Genomic DNA, 20,339 nt, shown 5'->3' on the forward strand with positions numbered 1-20,339 from the left:
AGGGCTGAGCCAGCCAGTTTTTAATGGGTTTGTAATGAATGCAAACACTGCCCCGCCGTTCACACTCCAGTGGAAACACCCGCACGTGTCCGGGTAACCTTCCCTGCAGGCACACTGAGCCGGACCCCAGCCTGGGCAGGGGACAGGGAGGGAGAGGGGAGCTCCCTGCAGGGATGGGGACCCGCGGATCAGCTGCTGCCGCCGGGATTTTCCCAGCCCTGGGCGCTGGAGCTGGACTTGGTCATAACTCAGAGCTGGCACAGCCCCAGATGAGGGGGACGTTCCCAAGGGCTGTGGGACTGCAGCAGGGAAAGAGGGAATGCTCCCGGGTCTTTCTGGAGGAACAGACCCTGCCTTGCTCTGGCTGAGAGCTAAGGCTGCCTTACTGGGCAGCAAGTGGGCTGTGAAGGAGGAGCTAAAGCCAGAAAAGGATGGGATGAGGTTGGTCCACCCAGGGAGAATAAAAACAAGGTATCCCTGTGCCCTGTGTACACTCAAGGTGGAGCTGGGGTGCTAAAAGCTGTCACCTTCCCACCACATCCCACATCCAACAGCCAGACAGTGTTTTATTCCCTTGATTTATTCCCTCATTTTATTCCCTTGATACACCTGGTTTATGACAAATAATTATACTATAAACAGTATATTAGATGTGGCAGCAGCTCCTCAGCCACTCTGCAGCCCTGCGGGGCCACAGCCCTTTATTTTGGTGGGATGCAGGAACAGGCAGCATCCCTGCCACAGCTGGCCTTTCCTCTGGGCAAGGCTGCACACCCTCCGTGGAGGGCAGGAGGGAGGGGGCTGTGCCACTCAGGATGGCTTTTCCAGGAGGCTGCCTGGAGGGCACTTGGATGCTCTGACCACAGGCACGACCCACTGAGCATCTCTAGCACCAAATGAAGTGAGGCATGGGGAGTTAGCATTTAGGGAAGCAAGGTGGAAGGGATGGAGACAGCGCTGGAAGGGGCACTGCAAAGGCAGAGAGGTGAATAATGCAGATGGAGCTGGGCTTTTCTGGCCAGGTTACTCGGTCTTTGCTGCAGATTTACTATTGGTTGGACATCCCCCAGCCTGACAGGAGCTCCCCAGGGTGGGCTAGAGCAGGGAATGCAAAGCCTGTGAAACCAGCAGCGGTTTTATTAAAAATATGAAATTTTTCAAACATGCCAGTTCCCCCCGACGCTCTGAACACATGGAACCGCCATCCCAACACACGGCTCGGACAGCCAGGAGAGGCAGGCTGCCCTTCCCGCCCCTCCCCACCCTCCTGTCCCCCCACAAGGCTCAGTTTAAAGCTGAGGGGCTGGGCAGCCGCCCGCAGAGTCCCGGCCCGGGCAGCCCCCGCTCAGAGCCGCGGATGTTACGGGTGTTCCCATGGATGTTCTCACTGATGCTCTCACTGATGCTCTCGTTGATGTTCTCATAGCTCGGGGGAGGCGTCCCCTGCGGCTCCGGGGGCTCCAGCCAGGACGGGCTGGGGCGGAACAGGGCGCTGTCGGAGGAGCTGCGCCGGCGGCCGCCCTGCCAGCTCTCGTCCTCCTCCAGGTAGCGGTACAGGGGCGGCGTGAGCTCCTCCTTCCTCCCCGGGGGCTGCACGTAGGCCGGGGCACCGTGGGCAGGTCTGCAGGTCAGCGCTTCTTCATAGGTGGGGATGGCGCTGGCGTCCCAGCTGCTGCGAGGGAAGAGGAAGAAACCTGATGGAAGTGCACACCATCAGCATCCCAGCACCCAGCTGGAACATCGCAGCACCCACCTGGAGCATCCCAGCACCCAGCTGGAGCATCCCAGCACTCAGCTGGAACATCCCAGCACCCAGCTGGAACATCCCAGCACCCAGCTGGAGCATCCCAGCACTCAGCTGAAACATCCCAGCACCCAGCTGGAACATCCCAGCACCCAGCTGGAACATCCCAGCACCCAGCTGGAACATCGCAGCACCCACCTGGAACATCCCAGCACCCAGCTGGAACATCGCAGCACCCAGCTGGAACATCCCAGCACTCAGCTGGAACATCCCAGCACCCACCTGGAGCATCCCAGCACCCAGCTGGAACATCGCAGCACTCAGCTAGAACATCCCAGCACCCACCTGGAACATCCCAGCACCCAGCTGGAGCATCCCAGCACCCAGCTGGAGCATCCCAGCACCCAGTTGGAGCATCCCAGCACCCACCTGGAGCATCCCAGCACCCACCTGGAACATCCCAGCACCCACCTGGAGCATCCCAGCACCCAGCTGGAACATCCCAGCACCCAGCTGGAACATCCCAGCACCCACCTGGAGCATCCCAGCACCCAGCTGGAACATCCCAGCACCCAGCTGGAACATCCCAGCACCCACCTGGAACATCCCAGCACTCAGCTGGAGCATCCCAGCACCCAGCTGGAACATCCCAGCACTCAGCTGGAGCATCCCAGCACCCACCTGGAGCATCCCAGCACCCAGCTGGAACATCCCAGAAGTCCCAGGCTTCTCTGCCAGGGATTTTGCCAAACAGCCTCAGCTTGCACAGGAATGCTTGGAAATGTGGAGAGGGGGATTTATCCCAGCACAGGAGGCTTTGCTGGGGCTGGAGGAGCTGCTGCAGCACCAGCACTGCCAGGGTGCTGCATCCCATCCAGCAGGGGAGCTGGGAGCTCAGGGAAAGGGACTCAGCAAAATTCTCCACAGGGACACAGCAAAGTCCCTCCCTGGGACAGGGAACCTCCCCCCAGATACCCAGACCAGCTACAAGCTCACAGATATCCAGATGGGCACTGAAACCCCTGGAGAACCGGGAACGTGCCTCCCACTCCAACTGTGTTATTATGGTTTAATGTTCTTAAGAATTTCTTTTAGTGCTGCTTTTCCCCAGAGCCTGATTTATGCCTGAGCCAAGATCTTTGCTGTGACCCCATAAAGCAGCACTGGGAAGGGTTGGCTAGCTCTGCTTCCACAGCACTCTCCAGGAAAAAAAAACAACCTTTTGATCAAAAAACTTTTAAATGGAGAAGTGGGGGTAAATCTCAGGCTCACACTGAAAAATTCAGGGAACCTGAAAAGCAACAGTGGTGTTAAGAGCAGGGCAAGGAGTCTTTCTACACCCTGAAATAAAGGATCTTCTGCCTATATTCCTATCTTGATGTCACTCCAAGGATTATTTTCCTTATTTTATTTTTTTTTAATTGAACTCCCTTGTAAGAAAGATTTTGCTTCCATTAAAGATGTTATAAACAGCTTCACCCTTACAGAGCATTGCAGACCTGGGAGACCAGGACTGGAGCTCTGAGTGACCCCTCCCCACCCCCACATCCAAACCTTCTGCCAGAAAACCAATGGGTGGCCCTGCTAAGGAGATGTGTCCCTCGGCAGGGTGAGGAGAGCTGGGGTGGGCTGGGGTTGCCATTGATGAGCAGGAGGAGCGCACAGAGCTGCTCTGTGAGCTCCGCAGCCAGCGAGGTTTATCTCAGGGACAGCCAGACCCACCCTCCACCTCTGCCCACCCAGGCACCGGCAGCGGCGAGGCTCCCACCTGCAGTTCCACTTCTCTGGAGGCTCAGCCGTGAAGTACTGCAGGTCCCTGGGGAAATGGTACTGGTAGCGCCGGGACACCACGCTGGCGTTGGCCTTGACGGACCAGAGGAGCCCGAAGACCAGCAGGATGCCGCCGATGCCGCAGCAGAAGAAGCTGACGGAGCGGAGCAGGGCGCTGGGGGACGAGGGGCTGGGCACGGCCTCGGCCTCCCGGGGGGGCAGCAGGCGAGCCCCGCTGCCCGAGCCCACCTCCCCATCGCTCCACCAGGCGAAGCACAGCGTGCCCGTCACCAGCAGCACCGCCCCCACGATGGTCAGCCCGTAGCGGAAAGAGGCGGCTGCCATCCTTCGGGAGATGGGTTAGGGCGGCAGCAGCGGGACACAGGGCATGAGAGACAGCCCGCGTCCTGTAAGACAAGAAAGGTGCCGGGTGTGAGCGGGAGAAGCTCAGGGAAGAGCTGTCGGAGGAGAAAATGACAGAGTGAGGAGCTCTCCTGGGCTTGCAGGCGCTTTAGCCGTCATTATTATCCATCACGGAGGGCATTTCCACCATCTAAGATGGAAGAGCAAAGCCGGCGCCAGGTTGGACCCATAAACTTCCAACAGCCTCGTAAAAACATCCTAATTTTCACGGAACAGCACAGCACTCCCATAAAGGCAGGAGACACCCCAGCCCCGGGCACTGTCGTAGCTCTTCTCTTTGGGTTTTATTCCAGATTTCCTCCCAGACTTGGAGAAATGCCAGCTGGGTTCCCTGGGTTTTCAAAACATGGCTTATGGAAGAGGTTGGAGAGAAGGACATAAATTTAAGATGTCATCACTTCCAAATTATCAATGTGCCTGTTTTCTCCTCCACAACTGATGACATTGGAAAAATCTGTTCAATCTTCATCCACATGAAGTTTGGCACACAAAACCTTGATTGCCTAGGTCAGCTCCAGCAGAAACCTTCTCAAGTTCCTGTCAAGATCCATCTTGCAGGTGACAAACCACCTTCACCCTCCCCATCAGGGTGGTTTGGGGTTGGTTTGACCACAAAAAAGGTGAGGTAGTGCCACATGTTCCTGCTGGGTGGCCCTTCTCAGCTAAATGTCAAATGCAGAGAGTCTCCCTGGTGCTGGAAAACTTGGGAATGGGGAGCTGGTTTGTGATCTCAGTCTCCATTGCTTTCTCCAGCAAACAGCTGGCATCTGCTCCTTCAGCTTGTGCATCCCCAGCTCCCAAATAATCAACTAACCAGGGAGGCAGAGAGGTCCTATCACATCCCCTCTGGCCCTGCTCACTGCCCAGCAATGTGCAGGTTCAGCTCCCACATCCCAATGGACAAAAAGCTCTGGACCACGTGGGAATTAAGCATCAATATCCCCAAACAGGTTCAGTCCTGGGTGACTCCACTGTGAAGGTTTGTCATGGTGGCAGTGCCAGGGGAGAGCCTGCACATGAGGGATGGCCAGGACAGAGGAGGAGCTCAAGCAGAGGGAGGTGGACAGATGGATGACCCACACTCAGCTGTCACCTCTGCCTTCATCACTTTGCCTCTGTGTCAGTAACAGGACCATAATGTGGTGGCTTTGGTCTCCGTTCCTCCAGGCAGGGCTCATCCCCTACAGAGGGGTCTTAAATTGTACCCTGAGATCTGGAGCCAGAGCTAGGCAGGGAGCAGAAGTCCAGCAGGGACCTGGTGTCATCAAGGTCAGGTGGAATTATGTTATTTCAAGCTGTTATTTATCAGATGGGCCCGCTAAATGGAAAGCCAAATTACCTTGCAGTGAAAGAAACACTATCTGATCTAATCAACATTTAATGAAGGGATCTGATGAGAAATGAGATTTACGAAAGCTGCAAGAGTGGGAGAGCCCCAACAGCTCACTCCAGCTTTTATCCCAGGGTCACAAGCCCAAAATGCCACTGGGCTGGCTGTGGCCAGTGCTCATCATCTGCTGGGAAGGCAGTCATGTTCCTGGGCTGAGAAAAGGCAGAGCTTCCCTCTGTAATGGACCCCACTGACCTGTGAATGCAGCTCCTTTGGACAGCAATGCGTTTTCGTGTAGAAATTTCAGCATAATGTTTAGAGAAAAAAACGTCACCCAAGAAACCCCCAACAGCAAAGCTCTCAATCCAACCGTGAGGAAATGTCAGGTCACTCCAAACTGAAACACTGAGCTGAACCTGCGCCAAGAGTTGAAATGTTCACCTCCTGCAACAAACACTCTCCTCATTCTGGGGTCAGACTGGTGCGGTCTGGGAGGTGCTCTGAATTCCCTGGTAAGATTTCGGAGATGCTGTGATTCCCCTGCCTGGGCACGGGGAATTTTGCAGCCTCCAGCACTGAGCACATCTGGGAGAGCTGGCAGCGAGGGGGAGGCGGAGGGAAGGTGGAGAAGCCTCTGGGAAGTGATGGATTGACAGCTCGAGAGAATAAACTCTTCTCTCTCTTGACAAACCCAGCGCAGCGCAGGGAGCGGCGCTGAAAGCTCCCCCAGCGCTGTGCGGGGGCAGCTCCGCCGCGCTGGGTGACACTGCCACCGCTGGGTGACATCGCCAAGCCCCTTCTCCGGCTGCCACAGCGCTCCTGAGCCTCTCCGAAAGACCCACGGTGTTTTCCCAGCGCACCAAACTCTGGAAGAAAAGGCTGAAGGAGCCGGGGCAGGAGCGAGGTGCGAGGCTGGGGCAGGACCCGAAGCCTCTCCCGGCTCCACTCCGGGGCACAGCAGCTCTCCCTCCCCGTCAGCTTTCCCAGCACAAGTTTTCACAGACCCACAGCAATTGCCGGCTCTCAAGCACTCTCCTCCACTCTCCGAGCCACCCTGACATTTTGTTCCGCCCTGTCTCCTCCTTTGACCTGCTCTGAAATAGTTTTCCAGGGAATAGATTTGCATGTTGCATGTACAAACAGTTACGAATGTTGATAGTTTACATAGTTCCAGTGAGATGCTGAGAATAGCAGCCCCCATATAAAGTTATGCAGATGGTGATTCATAGGGTCTACTAAGCATTACTCAGAAAAACGCTCTTTTCAAGCAACACGAGAAAAGAAAAGAGTTTTGAACCTCTCCCACCGCCATCAAGCAGAAATCCACCTCCACACCCGTCCCTCCACGGCACTTACAGACCGTCCTTCCGTGCGGGGCTGGAGACTTTAATCACAGAAGAAGAACGCCGGGCAGAGATGCACCAAAGCGTGAGCATGTCTGCAGGGAGATCCCTTCCTGCCTTTATGCAAGTCTGCTCTTTTGTTGTGAGGGTTTGGTCCCCACTCGAAACAAAGTGATAGCGATGCTTTGGAAGAGCACCCAAGAGCTCCGGTGCGCAGAGAGGGCAGAGAGGAGAGCACCTGCATCCCCCAGCCAGGCCCCGGGGCCATGCCTGACCCCCAATCCCCTCCCCTAGGGGGGTGGCTGTCCCCGGGGTCTGTCCCAGCCGGGGTGCCCGTGTCCCCCCGCCCGCCCCGGCTCTGTACTCACCGCCGCCGGCAGCCCCGCTCCGGAGCGGCGGCTCCGCCGAGCCCGCGGGGCGGGCGGGGCCGGGGCGGGCGGGGGGCGGCTCGGGGAGGCAGGGACCGCCGCTCCCTCCTTCCCTCCTTCCCTCCCTCCTTTCCTCCTTCTCTCCTTCCCTCCTTCACTCCCTCCCGGTTCCCGGCTGCCCGCAGCCCATCCCGTCCCGTCCCGTCCCGGGAGTTCGGGTTCCCGTGCTGCTGGGGACATCGCTGCTGTCCTATGTGTGCCCTCAAAGCCTTGCTTTAGCTCTCCTACCTCTATATCACCCTTTTCCGTCTGATAATTGATAAAAGGTTCGTGTTAATCATAAAAGTATTGGGGTTTGTATAAAACAGAATACTAAAGTCTGAAGTAAAGCATGGACACGTGATAGAGGAAAATATTAAATCATTCTGGTTTAAATCCCCCTGTTATGAATATTATGTTTTCTAAATAATTTGTATCTACTACCAGTTTGTTAAATCAGACTTTCCAACAGTCTGATAGATTTTGTAAAATCAGACTTCCTGCCTTTGTTTTATCAATGACTGCCTATCTACAAAGACCAGAACTTCCCAATTTCTGCTGGTTTTATCTACCAAGACCAGATGGTTATCTATGAGGCTGACTCCCAGAGATGTTTATTTCGGCCAACACTACTTGCCTGGCAAAATTGTGACAGCAAAAAACCAAAAATTATTAATTACAACTAGAGACCATATAAAGAGAAGCTGCAAACCAAGGTTCAACAGAGTGTGGAGTGACCCCTCATATCTCCCCAGCACTGCTTTGCTCTGTCTATATAAAATAAAGCAATCTAAATTTTGCTGAATATCAAGACTATTTGTTTCTCATTTATAACATCCTCATTTGCGGTATTAGAATGGTTTGGGTTTGGGAGGGCCTTTTAAAGGCCATGTAGTCCAACCCCCCTGCAACCAGCAGGGATATCTCAGGGATAACTCAGTCAGGCTGCTCACTGCCCCATCTCACCTGGCCTTGAATGTTTCCAGGAATGGGGCATTCACCTCCTCTCCGTGCCAGTGTTTCATCAACTTCACTGTAAAACATTCTTTCATTCTTTTTTTCTTTATAGCTAATCTAAGTCAACTCTTTTTTTAGTTTAAATTTTTTTTTTTTTTTTTTTTTTTTTTAGTTTAAAACCTGCAGCATTCAGGACACCTGGATATTAGACAAGTTTAGGGTGCTGTGATCCAAATTTCAGTATATTCGGTATGACAGCATCTGGATTCAGGCACAATTCCTCATCACAGAGCTGGAGGGAGATTTGATCAAGAGCTGCCCTACCGTGCTGTGCTATGGCTGTGCATCTCACAAACTCACACATCCACGGATCCTCCACGCTGCCCCTGGGCTACAGCTGAGCATCACTGACAGGCAGAGCCATTCCTGTGGCTACCCTGGGCTGCTGTTCCTGCACTGTTTGAGTTCTCATCTCACCAGCTCTAAACCAGCTCGAGGTTCACCTGCACGTGCTGCAGGGAGTGCTGCAAAGCCCTGCTGTGGAATCCATATCTGCTTCACAGATGATCAGAAGCTGCTTAGCCCAGCTGAGAACATGTGGGTGTACAGCCCCATTTCCCTGCAGCCACTGTGGAGTTTTACAGATGGCAAACTGAGGCACACAGGGGGCTGGCTCACACAGGAGTGGCCCTGCAGCAGGGTGGCTCTCCATCCAAGAGCAGCAAGGGGCAGAAGTCCCCAAGGCCAGCACCCAGTGGTGTGAGACCACTGTGAATCAGCAGTCACCCTGTGGAAGGACAAGAAGACAACTTCTTCTGCTCAGATGTTGTATTTAACTGGAATTTGATTGTCAAACAGCATCTGAAACACTTCAAGGTGGTGTTAGTGCACGGCTCCATGCTATTCCCAGCACAGGGCTGCAGAGTGACATGGCTTTGTGCCAGCACATTGGTTTTTCAGCCCCATAACCATCCACAACCTTCTGCCTTGCCCAGAGGTCTGACCTACAGGCAGACACAAACCCATGACAAATGCTCCACCACAAAGCAGAGGCTGGAAGGGCTGAGTGCTACCAGCACCTCTGCCTGCTTAGCAGCACCTTGGCCAAAATGTGTTTTCCCTCTCTGAGAACTTTCCTGCTCGTGGACAAGGTGCTGCAACATGGGGCAGAGGGAAAGGGCTTCTCCAGAATGAGGACAGACTATCTGTGAAAAATATGTAAAAATCCCATGTATGGTGAAACTGCAGTGGAGAAAACAAGGAGATATAAAAGACAGTTACAGCCCCTGCAAGAACAAGAACAAAGGAGGAACGGGGAAAGAGATTGTTCCAGTAATTGCCTCCCCCAGGTGAGGATGCTGAGCCTGAGCAACGCTGCTGGCACAAAAAAAGTGCTGCTTTTTGATTCACTGTTCACCTAATTTTGCTGCTGCAGCAAATCACATGTAAAATAGTGCATTTCACTGTATAATCAAGATAAATAAGCCAGCTTGTTCATTAGGGGTGTGTGTGTGCAGAGGCATGCACTCTCTGCCCTGTCACAACAGGATGGGTGACACCAAGAGCACCAAGACAAGACTGAATTTGGATGCACTAAGTCCAGAGCACAGGCTCCCTGCCAGAAACCTGATTTGTGGGACCTGGGCCAGGCCACAGGTGTCCATCAGTGATTTGGCACAAAGGGCACTCACCCCATGCCCAGCTGCCCCCAGCAAGCAGCTCTGGTCACACCTACTGTGACAGAGTCACTAAAAAGCCACTGATGTGGCTTCAGGGGTCACATCTCTGCAGGCATAAGGTGTCCATGCTGTCCAGATCCATGGAGTAGCCATTCCAGGGGCTGGCACACCTCGTGTTTCCCTTGGCATGGGCACACTGGGTGCATTCTGCCAGGCTGATGAGGGGCTGCAGCACACAGCCACGAGCATGTGCAGATGGGAGAGAGTTCCTGCACCCAGCACGTGTAAAGCAAAGGAGAAACCTCCTGCTGTTTATCTTTGCCTTGATTTGCATCTTCTTAAAATTCCTAATTAGTCGTGCTGGTTGATATACTGGCTCAGGCACTCCTACTTAATCCAGTCAGCAAAGCCAGGCTTTGAAAGTATTTGCCCTACATCTTCACACGTGTCCTTTGGGGCTGGACCTGCAGCTGGGCATGGGTGTGCCTGTGGCAGTCCTGCTGCATGGGCAGCTGCAGGCTTTGGGAGTCTCCTTTGTGGTCTCCATCAGGAAAAGCCAAGCATTTGGATGTGAAAAAGGAGCAGCCCCCTGACCACAAAGTGGTGTGTGGTTTTTTGGGTAGTTCACCTAGAAGTACTCCTTCTGCAGACCAGCTGTGTTTTTGAGCCAATACTTAATTGAAAGCCAAAGTCTTTTTTCTACCACAACATGTACTTTGTAATACATCTTATTATTTAGTTCCAATGGCTTTACTGAGTTTGAATTACAATAGAAGAACAAGATGTGTATAAAGTTGTTTAAGATCAATTTCTGATCTGGTTCCTCCATTAGCTATGCCCATCATCTAGCAAACCACAGGACCCAAAACCTCTGAGTGCTTTAAAGCTTAAATATTTGCTTACTCAACTGTCATGATGTCCCAACCAGCAGCCTGTAAATCTGCACTACACTGAAGAGCACAAGTCTGGTGGGAAATTTTGGAAAAGGACTTGTAAAGCACTGATAGAATCATCCAAAGAGGGCTTTATGGACAAGCAATATTCTCAAATTCCTTCAGCTCCTCGTGTGGGACTCGTGCTAGTACAGGAGCACCTGGCTGAGCTGCCAACTCCTCTTGGGGCTGTTGTGTAGAGGATTGGTATGATAAAGCTTTGGGTTTCCTGTAAGGGAAATTTCTGTGTTGCAGATGAGGACAGAAGGAGCTTCCTAGGAGCTTTCCAACAAAAGCTACAAAGGATTTGAAACCTACCTAACAGAGGATGGGGAAAGAAAATAGTTAAATCCTGACATCTCAGCTCAGTCTTTAGTCAGACAAAACTTTTCCTGAGCTGCTGGAGATTTTTTGCCTTAGGGGAGCCCTGTGTCTGAGCTTCTTTCTTTCCCCAGGAAGAGGCACCATGGTTGTGTTACACGTGGGTAGCCCACCACACAGTGTGGTTTACATGCCACAGCTCTGCAGCTCTGCTGGAGTGTGAGGAAACATTGACTTCCAGCCCTGTAGGCTCCTCAGTCAAGCTGGATGTCAGTCACATCTATCACAGCTGAGCAGAGACAGCTATGGGAGACATGCCCTGGCTGCTGAAACGCAGCAGCAGTTTGCTTCACTCCCCACATTGGTTACCTGAGCTGGCAGCTCCTGTGTATCCTTGATTCTAAATGCTGATGTTCAAAGAAGCAGCAAGAACTTTGATTAAACACAAAACTGGCTAAATTTGCTTCCCAGTGGCCTCAGCATTAGATGTGAGATGAACTACAGCTGCGCTGACATCCCCAAGACCTGGTGCATTTTCCTGCCTCTGCTGCATGCAGTTGTTACACAGCTCTCCAGGGAGGACTTTGTTTATTTTTCAGCACAAAAATATGACAAAAGAGAAGCTCAAAGCAGCATTAATTACAAATTTAAGAGGAAAAGGGTGGAGCAGCCATCCAGCTCTTCTGGTTGCCACCAGGTGTGAAGCCCTCGGTGTCCAACACACACCTGGCCCAGATGTTCCACAGCTGTTTTCCTTTTCCAGTGCCCCTGCATTATCCCACTGCCTGCCTTGGCATCAGGCTGCCCACAAGCACTTGTTCACATCAGTGTGCTGTGCTGGGAGGGGGCTGAGGGTTATAATGCTGCCAGCAAAATTTTGTTGGAAGCCTGACAGCCTGGGGAGAGATACAAGGAATGGCTGAGAGGAGGAGTGCTTCAAGGTTTCTTAAAGAATCACCAGCAAAGGTATCAGCAAGATCAGATTTAATATAAAAGCAACAGCACAACTAAGTAACAAGGTTCAGTCTATTACTTACTAGGTGGTTAAAGCACAGAGAGAAAAAAAAAGCAAATAAAAAATCCAATGCCAGTCAATCCAAACTGATATAAACCAAACATTATCTATGTGAAGGCAGGGCTGGGGAGGGGGAGACAAAAGGATAGGGGAAGGTAAGGATAAAAAGGAATACATCCTAAAGGCACAACAGTTCTTCAATTAACAACATTTAAACTTAACAGCACTTAAACCTAACAGATTTAACTTGTATTATCAGTTAAGTCAAATAATAAAGCAAAGGATTAATATTTTTTTTACTATTTACTATACCACAACAGTAACTTACCTACAGGCCTAACCTTCTTACAAATCTAAAGTGTTTAAGAATCCAGCAGAGCAGCATTCCCAGGACATTTGATGCAGCACTGACATAAAGAGTCTGTACAAGATACCAGTAAGAAATTCCCTTCTAATTCAGTGAAATACTCACCTGGGATGCCTTTGGTGCCCTGCTGTGCCCAAAAGCCTGTCTGCTTTCTTCAAAGCTCATCTGCAACATCAGCAGTTGACCCAGTGAGGGCTCCGTGATTTCTGCCAGCACACCTTGCCTTGCTTTAACCCAGAACATTTACATCTCCTTACACGGGTTTCTAGGTAACTGAAGACAATTTTGAAACTCTGCAAGAAATGACAGGAGGTGAGTTTGGGAAATAACAGGCTGCAGCTTCTCTGTAATGGCATTAAAAGAGTCAGAGGATACCAAGACTCATCTCCAGTGCCACAGCTCCCTCAATGGGGAATTTGCTCTGTGGTATGAGGCTCTGAGGAGACTCCACTCCTGATATTTTACTGATTTCTGCCTGGAAGAAACAGCACTAGCAGGAGATTTCTGCCTGAAAGAAGCATCACTAGCAGGAGATTTCTCCTATGGAGGTGTAAGAGCAGGTTGCTCCCATCTCTTCCCTCAATGTGTCAGAGAAAAACTGACTCTGTAATGACTTAGAAGAAAGAGGGGGCTGTGAAGATGAGTAACATTTGCCAAGATGCATGTGAAGAAACAGCTGGAAAGACATTGCCTAAACTGGTTACCTTCAGACTGAAAAGAAAGGTCTCAATTTGCCATATGCAGATGACTTGTATCAGCATCTCAGGCTGCGACAGGACATCACAGAAAGCACCATGAGCAGCATCCCTGAGACACAGACCTGCCATCCCAGATGGAGAACACAGGCTTCCCTACTCAACCTCCCTGGGAAGCCACCCAGGATCCAGAGAGTTCATCTTGCTCCCCAAAACTGTCCTTTCCTTTGGTCAGGGGAGTGTCAGCTCTTGTTGGCAGATGACTGATTTCCTCACAGAGGGATGAAACTCTCCTGCCCTAATTCACTCTGCCAGTTCCAGCATGAGGGATAATTCATCCCAGCTCTATAAACTGCATTAGGCTGGATGTAAGCAGATACCTCCATACAATAAAAGTTCAGAGCTTATTAAAGGTATTAAATACCATAGATAATGGTAATTAACTGCTCTGGGATGAAACAGTGGTTTATTGCTGGCTTATTTCTCAATGTTTTCCTTAAGCATTCTGTTAAAAAAAATGGGCCTTGCCAAGGGTGGAGAGGGCAGGAGGAGACAGAAAGCAGCTGAGTCTGCAGCTCAGCACATGAGGGGCTTGAAAGTGCACCTGGAGTTCAACATGAGCTGGGGGCAGGATTAATGCATTTACCCATTCTCAGATTTTTTTGTGTGTGTCACTAGGTTTCTGTTGGATGGGTATTTAAAGGCCACTCTTCCCCACGGGCAAGGTGCTGCAGTAATCATATTTTGATGCTTACTGGAAGAACAGAAAAATTGGGGTTTGGTTGTGTCAGGAGGTACAGAAATTGCTGTCTCATTTTACTAGGTAAGGCTCCAACCAAGTCTGCCAAACTGGAATCTACAGAAATTTCCTGTATTAAAGGAAACTGAGCAATCACATCCTCATCACCTTCTGTGCAGACACCTTTCCCAGCCACTGATTTGCAGAGCAGAGGACCAGTCAATTTATCCAGTCTCAGTCTGAAAATCGTTCTGTATCTCCGTGAGATGATGCACACATGGGAGCACATCTTGTTCTTCTCCACAGAAAGGGGCAGGAACCTCTTCTCAAAGCCTCCAGCTTCCTTCTGCTCAGTTCCATACACGTGGGAGTCGCTTCCAAGGCACATCTGCTGTTGAAAGGAGCTGAGCAACTTGGAGGGAACAAATGCTGGCAATCAGCTTTCGACCTGATTTTATACTGAGTTTTCTAGTGAAAAAAAAGGACATTTGTAGTCTATCAGCATAGAACCACGATAAATACGCCTCCATTTATCTTCAGTAAGACCAATACAGTTCCTTATTACTGGAACAATGGTGTATTTTTGTCACCCTTAATTATTAACTTATCTGGCTGCGATTTCTTCATTTATTAAAAGGATATTCTAGGTGACTTTAACAGCTATACAACTCTTACATAACCAGCATCTTAGACACTTTTTTTCCAGCCATTCTCTTCCTTTTTTTTTTGCTTTGCTCACAGCTTTTCTGCTTTTCTTTGGCATCAGTAAGTAAACCCAAAGAGCCAGATCCTACAGTTCCACTGATGTTTTTGGAGCATGGCCTGGAGTTTTATCAGTTTACATCATCTGAGAGTGGGCCCATGAAATTTTTAAAAGGTTGAAATAAATGAAAGCAGACAGGTGACAGAGTGACAGCACCAGACAGAGAGAATGGACACAGCCAGGGCAGTGCAAGCCTCAGCTTTATTTGGATACTGGGAGGCTAAACACACAGGCAGGTCTGCTGAAAATGGGTGAAAAATTTGGCCTGTACAGAAAAAGAAGCTGTAGTGTTTTCCTCTGGTGACATTGGCAAGCCTTCACCATCACTGAATGATTCCTGGGTGCCCCCACAGCATTTGCCACTCCAAGCAAGAAGATTCCAGAGGCAAGTGATAGGAGAGGGCACCCTGCAGTCACTCCCTCCAGCTGTGGTTCACAGCTGCCTTCATGACAAAGCTCAGCCTGAGCATCCTGGGAGCCACTGGCACTTGTGTCCATTTTGCCACGAGTCTGAAATAATGCATTTATTGCCTTTCAGTGCCTGCAGCTCGTTTCTGGTGCCCAGCACAGTCGGTGTCCCCAGGATCTCACTGATAAAAGAGATGGGGGAGCATCACAGTTTCTTCACCCACTTCTCCTCCTCACTCTCAGGGCTGTAAAGCCAGCTGATGGCTGCCATGAGCTCATTGTCCCTCTCTGCTCACCCAGAGGAGCATGGCCTCCCTCAGCCTGTAGTTTGAGTGCTGGAACCCCAAGTTCTTCAGTAGCCAGCTCTCCACACCCACTACCATGCCACAGCCATTTCATTTCTGCCACAGAGGACACTACCCTGGTGACAATGAAGGGAGGGCTGAAATCCTTTCCCAGTCTGGCTCCCTGTTTTGACAAGAGATTCTTTTTATAAATCCCAGACAGGGTATCCTTTCAGAGGCAGTTGTAAAGCTGGATTTAACTCACATCACAGAGAATACATGAAAGCTCTCGTGTGTTCTGCAGCACTGGGGGCTTTTTGGTGGCTCTGTGAACGTGCTGACCAGCAGCTGACCTTGCCTCCTGATGCAGAGCACAGACACTGAAGGGTAGAACACACTCTGCCATCATCAGTATTCCTGATTTCACTTCACAGCCTGCATCTGCTGCCCCTCCAGGTGGGGATGGGTCCCACCAGCCACCTACAATAGCTCATCACTGGAGTACTGGGGCCTTGTGACATGACTGGTACCAGAGCACAAGAAATAAAGCCTGGCTATCCTTGATTCCTTCAGCACCAGTTATTCCTCCTCTTGGTGAAGCCCTTCCCAGTGTGGACACGATGACTGCAGCCTTGAGAGGACAGAGGAAGGAAAAAAGAGCAAATTCACCCCAAGGACTCAGTGTGCTGGACAGGATGGACCAACCCACATGGAGAGTTTTCCCCACCAGGGATGTTAAACAAGTCCTTCCACATTGGGTCCACCTACACCTAAAACAGCCTCACCAATCTAACCTTGCCTAAGCCTTCAGCTGGTGTTTCACTTCCCCTGAGAGCTATCTGGAAGTTTCTAAAGTAACTAAAAATGCATTTTCCCTTTCTGACCCATTTCCCAAGGGCCACCCCAGCTACAGCTGCTGTACCAAACCCTTTGCCCTCCTCCTCTTCAAGTCACCACACACCTCTACTCCCTCACATGAAACCTGAGAAATAGGTCCTGGGCAAATAGATATCCCATTGATAAACACCTTTCAAAAGAACCCATCTGGAAGCTGGTCAGCTGAGTAGGGACACTCCATTCCCCTATAGGCTTTTCCTTCAGGGAAACCAAACATACTTTGGATTTCTCAGCAGAGGGAGCTTCTCACAAGCAGTTGGAGCAGCACCTCCCTCCAGCCCTCTCCTGCTCCAAACAGCAGCAGCTTTGCACCAAACACACATGCAGGTAAACCAAAGGCAGGTGACTCCTCACCATCAGCTGGTTTGTTTATGGATTTAAACAGGCTTGCAGTCTCCCCAAAATTCTTTATTAGTTTTTATAACTATTCCTGTGAAATGCCTGTCCTGTCAATGTCCTGGAACTGCTCAGCAGCAGCTCTGTGGCAGTCAGTACCAGGGCTGTGAGAGTTTGCAAGAAAAAATGGGCTTTTTAATGCTTTTCAATGCCTTCCTTTGGTGCCACTGAAGACCTCTTGATATTTTTCTTATGGAGACAGGACTCTTCATCCTGCTTTTGTGTGCAGCTCAAATGCTCTGTATGGTGTGGCCATGCAGGATCAGGGCAGTGATTGTCCCCTGTGCTCAGTGCTGATGAAGCCTCACCTCGAATCCTGTGTGCATTTCTGGAAAGAAAAATATTGAGAGGCTGGGATGTGCTCAGAGAAGGGCAGCAGAGCTGGGAAAAGGTCTGCAGCACAAGTCTGAGGTTGAGGGAGTGGAGGGGGGCTCAGCCTGGAGAAAAGGAGGCTCAGAGGGAACCTGCTCAGTTTCTACAACTCCCAAAAATGAGGTTGGAGGCAGATGGGGGTTGGGATCTTCTCCCAGGGAACAAGGGACAGGACAAGAGGAAGCAGCCTCAAGCTGTGCCAAGGAGGTTTGGATTGCATATCAGAAATAATTTCTTCACATAAAGAGTTATCAAACACTGGAACAGGTTGCCCAGGGCAGTGATGGAATTATCCCTAGAGGGGTTTAAAAGCTGGGTGGATGTGGCATTTGGCAGTGGACTTGATGATCTTCAGCAGCTTTTCCAGCCTAAACCATTCCATGATTCCTTGACTCCGTGTCCCTTTTCCCATCTCCTTGGACAAACAGCTGCATCTTTTATCCAAAAGCCTTTGCTGCCACCATGCCCTGCTGGGTTAGGAGCAGTCCTGTGCAGGGCTGGCAGGGCTGTCTGGGATGATGGATGTCACCTCCCCAAGGGGATGGGGAGCTCTGGCATGGTCAGTGCCAGGCCCTGCTCTGCCCCCAGCCTGCGTGGGGTGAGCTCCACCAGGGAGCTGATCCAGGCAGGAAAAAAAACTGGTTTAAAACAAAAATGTTTAATTCTTCAGTCAGATCAGTTCTCCAACCTGTTTTACTGAGTGACAGCAGAAGCACTTGTACTGCACAGCATGCCCAGAACAGCATGAGTGGGCGGATGGGATGGCAGGAGAGGGAGGCAGGGAGGGAGGGAGGAGAAGAAGGGAAAAGGACTGCTTTTTTAAGAAGCACTAACAGCTTAAACACACTTAAAATGTTAATTTAATTGAAGAAACCAAGGATTTTAGTCTCACCAAGCTACCAAGGGAACCTTAGCTCTTCCAACCAGATTTGCAGATGATGTTTTCCTAAGCCTACAGAGATCATTGGATGATGTTTTGCTCAAATAATTAGAATAACCAGGATTGAAAACCATCATAATTTCTAATATCTATCTCCCCTTCCCTCCATTCTTGTTCCTGTGTTTTCTATGTCTGGCATCAGTAGCTACATGAGCAATTTGACCATAATCTGAATGGTGGTTCACTCCTCTGCTTTAAAGTACTTTCAAATCACAATATTTGAGCTCATCTACCCCCTTCTTGTTGCCTAGGGCCTTACAAAAACAAGAGCAAAACATGAAAAACATTATAGGCATTTCTAATGGTTCTTCATAAAAACAATTTCAAAATAGTATTTATACTGAAGGCATAAATATCCCCTTATGAATAAATGATGCTGTTATTCAATAAGCCCAGTGCTTGATCATATTCAGATCAGGAATAATTATTTAGATCCTTCAGAGAGGTTAAAATAACCTCTCTTAGGGCATGGGAACCTTCTTTTGCATGAATAATTTCCGTCAGCAGATGAACTGATAAATAAAAGCAGATAACATCAATCAGCTCAGATGTAAGAAGAGCTAGTGAGCAGACTAGGCACAAGTGCAACAAATATAATTTGGCTACAAATAAATTAGGAGACCCTTTCCAAATATGAGAGCTGTGAAGTCTCAGTCTAGTGCTTCAATAAAAGCAGTAGGACAAAACCCATAAAAGTTAGTGTGCTAAAATTTCCATCCCTGGAATTGTTCCAGGCCAGGCTGCATGGAGATCTGAGCAAACTCTTCTAATGGAACAGCTCTAACGGCTGAAGGGTTGAGACTAGGTCATCTTTAAGGTACTTCCAACCCAAACCATGCTGTGAATGATTCCATGCAAGCATGAAGTGGGCTTCAAAACAAAGCCTTCCATTTGTCTGATGACAGCTGAAAGGTGTGGCTGGCCTGCCACAGCTGAGCTCTGAACCTCGATCCCTCTCTGTCTGGAGTTTCCATCTCCCAGCTATCAACCATCTAAAGGACCAGGTCGGCATTTCTGCTGCTGGCAAGGAGGAGTCACCACCTGACACTTGTGTTACATCACCAGGCTGTGTTCTCAGGGAACACCTTGATTCCACATTCCTCTCTGAACCCAGAGGTGCCATGGCAAAGTCTCTGCCATTCCAGGGTCCCTGGCAGCACTGGCTGTGCCAGGACCTCCCGGGGCTGTCACTGGATCTCTGCCACTGCCCCCTCAAGCACCACATCCCTTGAGGGATTTTAACTTCAAAAAACAAAGCCTCATCTTTCTCACAGACTTTTTTTATCTTCTGTCACGTGGCTCCATCACAGATAGGAATTTTCTGCCAGGGTTTTAGAGAGCAAGTTGTGTTGTGGAGGGAAATGCCCCCTTCTTGATGCTAGAAATGGAACTGAGAGGAATGTCATATTTGTCTTTACAAACAAGCTGTAGATCTGCTGGTAGATAACACTAGCACTGAGAGATACAAATAAAGCAAAAAGGACTCCTCTCTCTCCTTTTGAACATAAACCTCTGGTGTTTGGGGATTAATTTTCCTGACAGAACTGCACAGCACTTTGGACTTTCTGTCAGAGACACCTGCACTGCCAGATTCTCTGGTGCCTACAGCACCAGAGGGATGCACAGGTGAGGGATGCACAGGTGAGAGATGCACAGGTGAGGGATGCACAGGTGAGGGATGCACAGGTGAGGGATGCACAGGTGAGGGATGGGCAGGTGAGGGATGCGCAGGTGAGGGATGGACAGGTGAGGGATGCACAGATGAGAGATGCACAGGTGAGAGATGCACAGGTGAGAGATGCACAGGTGAGGGATGGACAGGTGAGGGATGGACAGGTGAGAGATGCACAGGTGTTTTGCTCCACACCTCAAACTAAAGACACCCCTTGCCCAGGAGACACTGGCCACCAGAGCACCACCAAGGGTCTGTCCCCGGCCCTGACTGGGGGGTTCCCTCTGCCTCAGCCCTTGTTCTCTGCCCTGTATCCCGCTCAGCCCTGCCTCAGGACCAGTGCCCAGCCCTGCCCAAGCGTCTGAGCCCGTTCCTGTCCCCATCTCCAGCCCTGCCCTGTGTCCCAGCCCTGTCCCGGTGCCCATCCCCAGCCCTGCCCGGTGTCCCAGCCCTGTCCCGGTGCCCATCCCCAGCCCTGCCCTGTGTCCCAGCCCTGTCCCGGTGCCCATCCCCAGCTCTGCCCGGAATCTGAGCCCGTTCCTGTCCCCATCCCCAGCCCAGCCCGGTGTCCCAGCCCTGTCCCGGTGCCCATGCCCAGCCCTGCCCGGTGTCCCAGCCCTGTCCCGGTGCCCATGCCCAGCCCTGTCCCGGTGTCCCAGCCCTGTCCCGGTGCCATGCCCAGCCCAGCCCGGTGTCCCAGCCCTGTCCCGGTGACCCAGCCCTGTCCCGGTGCCCATGCCCAGCCCTGCCCTGTGTCCCAACCCTGTCCCGGTGCCCATCCCCAGCCCTGTCCCGGTGTCCCAGCCCTGTCCCGGTGCCCATGCCCAGCCCAGCCCGGTGTCCCAGCCCTGTCCCGGTGCCATGCCCAGCCCAGCCCGGTGTCCC

General features: G+C 51.0%; 1 protein-coding gene across 4 annotated transcripts; it reads right to left on the reverse strand.

The window, feature by feature from the left end:
* Window positions 1–571: 571 nt before the first annotated feature.
* On the reverse strand, window positions 572–7,039 carry TMEM61 (transmembrane protein 61). 4 transcript variants are annotated; one of them, XM_056497581.1, is made up of 3 exons: window positions 6,979–7,039; window positions 3,513–3,921; window positions 572–1,669 (listed from the first exon to the last, which is right to left on the reverse strand). In XM_056497581.1, exons 2-3 carry the CDS (start codon window positions 3,857–3,859, stop codon window positions 1,285–1,287), a joined length of 732 nt encoding a protein of 243 aa, XP_056353556.1. In that variant the 5' UTR covers window positions 3,860–3,921; window positions 6,979–7,039; the 3' UTR covers window positions 572–1,284. The 4 variants fall into 4 exon arrangements, with proteins under 4 accessions (XP_056353556.1, XP_056353553.1, XP_056353554.1 ...); XM_056497578.1 differs by having other exon boundaries at window positions 572–1,672; XM_056497579.1 differs by having other exon boundaries at window positions 572–1,672; window positions 6,624–6,991.
* Window positions 7,040–20,339: the final 13,300 nt, after the last annotated feature.

Source organism: Oenanthe melanoleuca, chromosome 8 (assembly GCF_029582105.1).
Source record: "Oenanthe melanoleuca isolate GR-GAL-2019-014 chromosome 8, OMel1.0, whole genome shotgun sequence".
Lineage (NCBI taxonomy): Eukaryota > Metazoa > Chordata > Aves > Passeriformes > Muscicapidae > Oenanthe > Oenanthe melanoleuca.